Source organism: Nannochloropsis gaditana (genome assembly GCF_000240725.1).
Source record: "Nannochloropsis gaditana CCMP526 unplaced genomic scaffold scaffold1054, whole genome shotgun sequence".
Classification (NCBI taxonomy): Eukaryota; class Eustigmatophyceae; order Eustigmatales; family Monodopsidaceae; genus Microchloropsis; species Microchloropsis gaditana.
This window is the reverse complement of record NW_005802899.1, coordinates 1-8,223: the sequence shown is the minus strand read 5'-3', so window position 1 is coordinate 8,223 and position 8,223 is coordinate 1. Positions and strand designations below refer to the sequence as shown.

Below are 8,223 nucleotides of genomic sequence, written 5' to 3'. Positions count from 1 at the left end.
GCGATCGTTGGTTGCGTGGTTGGCGTCATAGTCGGTGCGGCCGTTGGCTGCTTTGTGGGTGCCAGTGTCGGAGCTGCTGTCGGCTGCATCGTCGGTGCCATTGTGGGAGCCGCTGTTGGCTGCATTGTCGGCGCCATGGTGGGAGCCGCCGTTGGCTCCATCGTAGGTGCCAGTGTCTTGGCCACGATCACCTCGTAGATATAAGACTCAGGATCGAAAATGAAGGGGGCGCATACCCCGACGCAGCAGAAGCACTGACTTGTCACAGTATTCCAGCTGAAGAAGAAGGGCGTCTCTTCTCCCGAGTTCAGCGAGCAATATTCATAACAAGCATCGGGGGTAGTGATTGATTGCAGGTGTCGGTCTTGGGGATGGCTTGGGGCCGCGAGAAGGTCAGGCATTTTGCTTCCAGAGGGCAACGACAGACGACGGTCTTGGAAGGGCGCGAGGCGTCCTCCTTGAGAAAATCGCTGTCCTTCACCAAAAAGTACAAAAGGCTGCGCGGGATTGATGGTGGGAGCTGGAGTCGGCGCGCAAGTCGTGGCTTTTTTGAGTTTCGAGTAGCGCACTTTCACGATTGCAGAATTGGCTAGCGGCGTGATGCACGAGGCCCCTGTAGCATTTACTGCGTAAACGAAAGCATCTACCGCTAATATGGCAGGGGCACACTCATCAGCTTTTACCTTGATCCGAAAGCGGCGCTTCCCGCCCTTACGTTTGGTGAATGCGATGTTGAGCCAGTAGATCACAGTCGTTCCATCCGCATTTTTAACGATTTCTGGAAAAGTAAAGGGCTTCGGGGACGGACGCATAGCTGTTCGCTCTACCGATAAGCCGTTGGGGAGATTCAATTGAAACTCGAGATTGTCGACGGGTTCTTTGGTAGTCAAGGTCACGGCTATCTTGGCGTGACCCTTTCCTGCAAGGATCTGTTAGGATCCCACGTTTAGCGTTCGGCCTGACTTTGGCCTTGAGGAAGAGGCCTGGACAATCTTGAGAGACAGCGGTGAAAATGCTTGCAAACCCCAGTAGGGCGACAAGGATATTACCAAAGAGATGAGCCATAATGTAAAGCGTGATTCAGTGCTTCTATGAGCCTGTGCAGATTGTTATTGAAGCATGGGACGGCTTAGTCTATGAATGAGCAATATGATTCGAAAGGGTACACATATGACGAGTTATACAGCCATAAGCACTTTCACGTTAGGTCTTGGTAGCTCCTACGTAGGACAGAGACATCACAAGAATGCCAATGACGCTCGATTGCATTCAAGGGCATGGTGCTCCGGCCAAGAAAATATTAGTAGTGCATCGTAGCCACGAAAACTAGGGGCGATTAAAAAAGACCGCAAGGGCGCACCTCGGCAGGTAATGTGAAAAGCACGAGTAAGATTAATGCGTCAAGAGCCCAGAATCATTTGAGTTGGATAGTCGCAGACTATCGGAGGAAGCGATGTAGAACATGTCTTCTGTGTGTTGCTTTCGAATGACATGTGTTTCTGTCTTGCTCGATTCCGTTGACATGCACGGGTGCAGAATGTCCTCATCAGTGCGTCACGTCAGAACAACGAGGGGCCATTATTTTGGATCACATATTCGTCCCTCATAGAAGATATGAAGAGAAAGAGCAAAACAAGTGCATGAGAAAACCTGCGACTCATTTGGTTTATGGGCGTCCAGTGCGGAAGACCATAACAGCTCTTTTGAACAAGCTCCGATCCTCGGAGGAGAGCGAGGTAGGGTAGGTCTAATGTGTGGCTAATATGTCTCTGTTGCTCGATTCCATTGACATCCACGGGGTTCAGGTCAGGATAACGTGCATGGTGCGTCATGAAAACGAGGTGCCTTTGACAATGTGCTCATGAGCATCTTTTTAAAAAGAACATGGAAAGCAACTGACTTGGCTTCGTGGCGTCCTTGGAGCCAACAAAGATTATTTCCGATCCTCGGAGAAGAAGCACATGGCACATGGTCGTTTCGAGGAAACCCCTGTGCACATCATGTGCTCTTCATCGAGTGCTTCTCGTAAAATGTATCTTGAGCACATAAAGATCAAGGAGCGTCGATTTTAAACTGGTTTGAGGCATGATGATTGATGGGCGTCCGAGTCGGAGGCCCATAAACATGAGTACTGAACAATCACCGATCCTCGGAGGAGAGGTCGTGGCACGTGGTCGTTCCAGGAACCCACGCAACTGCAGATGGTGTATGCTTCGCCACGAGCTTTTCGTCAAATGACTGCTCGACCACAGAGAGCTACGTTCAACCCTTTAAACAATGTACACCTAAACGGATATTTTTATTCAGCCAACTACAGTACCACTCACATGCGAAGGCAGCTTTTACTGCTCCACTTGACAGGCGAAAAACGGCAATCGCCCAATCGTTTGCGGTTTATGCGGGCTTACTTTTTAAACGTCTTCAGTAACGGCAACGATCACGCGATTGTCAGCGGGTTGGGCCAAATTGTGCGTCTTACTGAAGCGGCCAGGGCTCGGTTTCTGCCTCTACGCGCTATGCGTATACAATTGAAATGCAACGAGCAGACGTCAACTAGAAAAGCCTAAGCATGTTACGAACACGTATGACGTATTCAGCATTCCTGACATCGGGCGCGAAGACGTCTTCGGCTTCTGGTCTCATTTTACACTTGAAGTGCCCTCACGAGAGGAAAATAAGGGATGCATTATGACAGCTTTATCAATTTATAAATACCTTGTACACTTTGGTAAAGAAATAGTACATGAAATGAGTCCCCTCAAGTTGATAAAATCTGTCGATGGGCGACGTGGTCGACACTGACGAAGTCGAAAGTATAAATAAAATATACATCATAATAGACGCCTATGAAAAGTCTCACGATGCGCGCTTGGCACGATGCTTGTGAGTCGCATACGTGTTTAAAATGTCGTATCGCAATGACACAACACTTTCCCGGGATCGTCCCTCAACCTCCTATGAGCTCGCTGCTAACTTGCTATGGGGGTGATCGGACCGCTTTTACAACCTTAACGCCACCGCCCCAACGACTTAGCGAGTCCGACCTCTTACAACGGGCTTTGGTTTCTGTCTCCCTGCCTGAGCTATACATCTATTTTTCATATGGAAAGCAGATAAAAATGAAATGAGATTTTCTGAAGCATGTTCTCCTTAGCTTAAATTGATCTCGCAGAGCATTTTAAGAGACTTGTAAAAGTTGGCTTAAGCCAAATATGCAAACCATATTATTTTTTTTTGCTGCTTCACAGCACTTTCTTTATGACTGGACTATAGGTACAGGTTGTTTCGATATAGAGTATAGAAGCTGATCTATTTTCCTTGCCACTCACTGGAATCTCGACAGAATTCCACCGTAACGTTATACTTATCTATTCTGCATATTGAAGGCTTTCCATTCATTTTTGTTTAAATTAGGAAAGCGCACATGAAGTCGTTACCTTCGTTCACGTGAGTGTCGTCTATGAAGAGTTGATTTGTCAAATGAGGACTAGATGAACACCTTCAGGACAATGCTTGGTTCGATAAAAGTTTAATGGAACTCGTAAGCAATTGAAAGAGCATGAAATTCTATAGCTTTGCACATTTCTTGGGGAGTTTTCGTTACCCGAAAAATGAGTACTTTCCGCTCCCAACCGAGATGATTAGCGAGCTTTCACCCGAGTTAAAAGTTAGGCTTTCTACAGGCATGAAGCATTGGAGATCTACCTTGACGACTTCGCTTCAATTGGTAAATGTTCTGCGTTTTGGAGATAGCGGGTCTTATCAGCGACTTAAAGAACATGAAATCCTTTGGCATTATGAAATTATAGAACCCTTTGCTTATCCGAATACGCATGTTCCCCGCTCACAACCGACGTCCTCAGTCCCGTTTCGAAAGTCAGGCTATCTATATGCGTAAAGTTCATATGATTCACTTTCACGTGTCTATCTGAAAGAGTAAAAGTCCTGTGGAGAGGGTATAATCAAGCTCGTTTGCAGCCTCAAGAACATGAATCCGTACGGCAAAATGCATTCCTGCTGAGCATTTCCTTACCCGAAACACGCATAGTTCCCGCTCACAACCGACATGTGCAGGTACTCTTCACCCAGATAAAAAATCAAGCTGTCTACTTGTGCAAAGGTAGTCAGATCCACTTTCAACCCTAACAGTGTTTGCAGTCCGCCCGTGAGCGGGCCTAACCCTAACAAATTTGGAACAACCGCAGGAACTCGGCTGGTAAGCCCTCTCCTTCGATGTTCAGTCCTTTCAGCTTTAAGCAATACGAGTCATAAGAAGGTTGGAAGAATGACTGCGAGAAGTGTAGTATTTCTTGCGATGGAGTTAGGAAAGCACATAATGAAGGAGACGAGGGCGGACGAAGGGAGTGAGTGAGTGGGAAGCGAGGACGTGCTGTCCTTCCAGCATTACGCGATAGAAGTCACGAGGTGAAAAAAGGAAAGATGAGGGAAGAATGTTCTTTGCTGCGACGGAGAAAATGGCAAAACGAAACATGGAATTGCGGAGAAAGGGAGGAAAGAGTGTAGTAGGCCAGCTGAGCGGCTTATGCATTGATAGTCTCTAATAATGTCAGAATTTGGACGTTTGAGAAGGAAAGTCTTCATAAAGTACACCTGCAAGAGAAGGAGTGAAGCCGGCAAAGAGAACGTAGTCAAAGAGGAACAACTAAAATAGGAGGGAAAAAAACAGGTGAGAAGGGTACGTGTCCTACTCATATCATTTTCCCGGACGACGGTTCATCACGTCACATCCCTCTCGTGCATGCTGGGTTCTACCCAATTTTGCTAGTCTTTTTAGCTCTGCTGAGATGCTCGAGATATCTGTTACCTGGAGCTTAGCACACACACGTTCAAACTACACTCACACAGACTCACATTCACATTATACGCACTATACGCAATGACGCATTACCCATACCCCTCTAATCTGTGAAAAGTATCACCGCGAAGCCTTATTTCAAAACAATTGTCTTTTCCTTCCCTCCTTCTTCCTTCTCTCTTGTCCCTCGCCGACAATACTGCCCTTCTCTCAGTCTTGGCTCCTCCTCCGTTATTTTGAAATTGGGAATGATGAGCTCTTCGGGTAACACAGCGATAGATTGGCCGCTGAGAAGGGGAGAAGGAGAAGGAAATTCGGGAAGGTGAGGACGGAAGGGAGAGGACGGCTGTGAAGTGCCTTATGAAGGTACTTCGGACCATGGTTAGGCCTCGGACCCGTTACAATTTCGTTTTTTCCCTTCCTGTCTCCCTCCCTCCCTACTTCTCTTACGGTCAGTGTTGAGCAGAGCACTAAGATTTGAATATTTAGAACCTGGGGCAAGGAAGTCTCGACACGTCGACAATGTCTTGGAGAGAGGATGAAGGGGGGGAAAGAGCAAAGGGGGGGGGGTAGAAGAGGAGAAGAAAAGGGGGGAAAAGGGTAAAGAGGACGGGTAGAAGTGGACGAAAATGGGTATATTAAATTATATGTTGGCCATCTCCTTTCATTTTCCCTGGCCTGTAGAGCCTGATTACAATGTCCACCACCTCTCCCCCTCGCTCATTTTCCTTCCTCCTTCCCTCCTTCCCTCCTTCCCTCCTTCCCTCCTTCCCTCCTTCCATCCTTCCCTCACTGCCTCGACATACACAATCACCGTACACTCCGATCTAATTGACGATATCTAGCGACACAAGATCAGACCTAGCAATTGAGAAAAAAAGGGAGGGAAGGCGACCGACACCAAGATGAAAAACATTATGGAAAGAGGCAGACACCAAGATCAGAAAAGAAATGGAAGTAGACAGATACCAAGATAGCAGAGGAGAGGAGGCATTGAAGGAAGCAGACGCCAATATAAGGTGAGATCAACCTGACCCGCGAAATAAGTCACGCACAAGCAAGGAGAGACGGAAGGAGGAAGAGGAGGCAGGGCTGGGAAAGAAAATCGAGGATGTGTAAAAAGGACAAGGAGGAAGAAACGGATCGTAAAGGACAAGGGAGAAGGAACGGATCAATAGAGAGAAGAAAAGAGGCCCTCGCTTCCTCTTTCCTTCCTTTCCTGGCTCCTTGTCTCGTTTCCTACCTTTCAGATCCTTGAAGTCATTGCTCGACTTGACCTCCCCCACCTCAACTTTGTCGCCCGTGTCGTCCGAGTGCTGGCGACTTTCAGTTGGAAAGAGGCATGCCAGACTTGCCTTTAGTGCTTAACAATATCAATTGCTCCGAGCTCATACGGGTGATTGACCGACTGTGTGAGATAGGACTGACATGACTTTGGTGGTGTAGATGGCCCTATAACTTCAAGTTCGTGACGATGAGAGGATCGAGACGTGATGTTAAAGCAACGTCAAGGGGCGGTTGAGGAAGAGACGAAATCCAATGAAGGAGAAAAATGAAATTCTGCCGCACACATAGTTTGTCCAGCGTCGCCTGCCTTTTTACGTGTAAAGGTAGGATTTAGGTGCCTTAAGACGACCTAATGGGGAGCGATTGCCTTTCAATGCATTTCATAAGGTTCTCTTTCCCGCTCCGAAAAGACAGGGTAAATCGCTGCGTTTCTGATGTCTCATCAGAATGTCACTCCTTCCTCGCTTCAGCTCTTCGAGCATGCCTGGCAAGCTTATCGCAAGCTTGTGGACAATGATTACATGGAGCATTCGGCGCTTACCACCGCCATTGCCCTCATTCTCCCCACCCTTCTCCCTTCTCCTTGTCCCGTGACGGGTAAAAAGGGGGCTTGGATGGCCGATCTGGGCTGTGGCGATCTTGGTCTGTTGGCGCCCATGTTGCGGCCATTGCCGCTTGCAGGTTTTATTGGCGTAGACGCCACGGCTGAAGTCCTTCCATTGGCAGCACGGCGGTTGAATGCGAGGGCAGAAAGTCTGCAAGCGCGACCTCCTTGGCCATGCGAGTGGGTGTGCGCAGACTTGCTGGAGTGGAGTGAGAAAAGAAGAGACGTGATGCGTGGGATTTCGGGAGGCGTAGGGGACGCACCAGGGCGGGTGAGCTTCTTGCTCACTAAAGAGGAGGATGGAAGAACCGGTCACAGGCACGTCGAGGGCAAGGCGGAGGGGAGGGAAACTGTCGCGGAGGAAGACGGGTGTGCAGTCAGGAAGGATGCGGGGGGAGAATGCAGTGGATTACCTCTTTCTCCTGTTCCGAGATACCTGAACGTGGTGAGCTCCTTGTTCGCGCTCCACCACCTGTCGGACTCCGGGAAGCAGAGGGCCCTGACCGCCCTGCGTGCCTGTGTGGCGCCTGGGGGGAGCATGCTGGTAGCCGACATTTTCAGACAGGATGGGGAGGGGCGGGAGCTTTACTTAGAGAGATATGAGGCGCGGAGCAGGGAGTGGACGGCGCTGACAGAGGAGGAGCGGGGGTTGATCACCGAGCACGTGAGAAGCAGCGACTTTCCGAGTGAACGGTCGGCCTTTGAGCGCATGGCCAAGGAGGCAGGATGGGCACAGGTACGCTGGCTGTGGGAAGCGAGCCACGCGGCGGAAGCGCTGGTCCTGTTGCAGTGCTAGGTCGTGGGGAAAGGGTGCCGGCGGTGGGGAGGCGGGGCTGGGAGGAGCGTGGACAGGGATCGATTGGGCGGGCCGGGGGAAGGAGGTTTTGAGGGAGGGGAGAATGCATTGAGAAAAAGCGAATGGAGAACAGGGGGGAGGGCGCTATTGGGGTCGGGAGGGACTGGAATGGAAAAACCAGGGTGGCCGCTCGCACAGAAAACGTCACATGGCACTTTCTGGCCTCGTCTGTTGCTTTTTCAAGGGTCCTTTAAATCCTTTGTCAATCCCTACCGAGTCCACCACGCTATCCCTCGGTATGCCTGCTCTTTCGTTCCAATTTGGTCCCATCAAGATCACCACAAGGAGGGCTGACGCTCGCCCTGCCAACACGAGCACCCCTCCCCTCCCTGCGCCCTTCCTCTCATCTTGAGGCCTCCATAGCCCACCTTCTACCTATCCACCCTTTCCCCCCCTCTATTTTTCATCTTGCTATGTACAGGTGGCATTACTCCTCACCCCATCTTCCCTCCACTCGTACGCCGCGCGTCTTCCCCCCTTCCCCATCCCACGGCATCCTCAGGTAGCCAACCAACTCTCCGAACAGATCATCCGGCAGCGCCTCCACCGCCATGCGGGCCACTCTACAACACCGCTCCAGCACCATTTCTTCCCCTTTTTCTCCCATTTCCCCGCCCCCCTCTCCCCCTCCCTCCAAGGCTTTCCATTCATTTTTGTTTA

At 49.9% G+C, this 8,223-nt stretch overlaps 1 protein-coding gene across 1 annotated transcript; it reads left to right on the top strand.

The window, feature by feature from the left end:
* Window positions 1-6,537: 6,537 nt before the first annotated feature.
* Window positions 6,538-7,503, top strand: NGA_0686500 (sam-dependent methyltransferase; the record flags this gene model as incomplete). The annotated part of the gene is made up of 1 exon (XM_005852609.1): window positions 6,538-7,503. One exon carries the CDS (start codon window positions 6,538-6,540, stop codon window positions 7,501-7,503), a length of 966 nt encoding a protein of 321 aa, XP_005852671.1.
* Window positions 7,504-8,223: the final 720 nt, after the last annotated feature.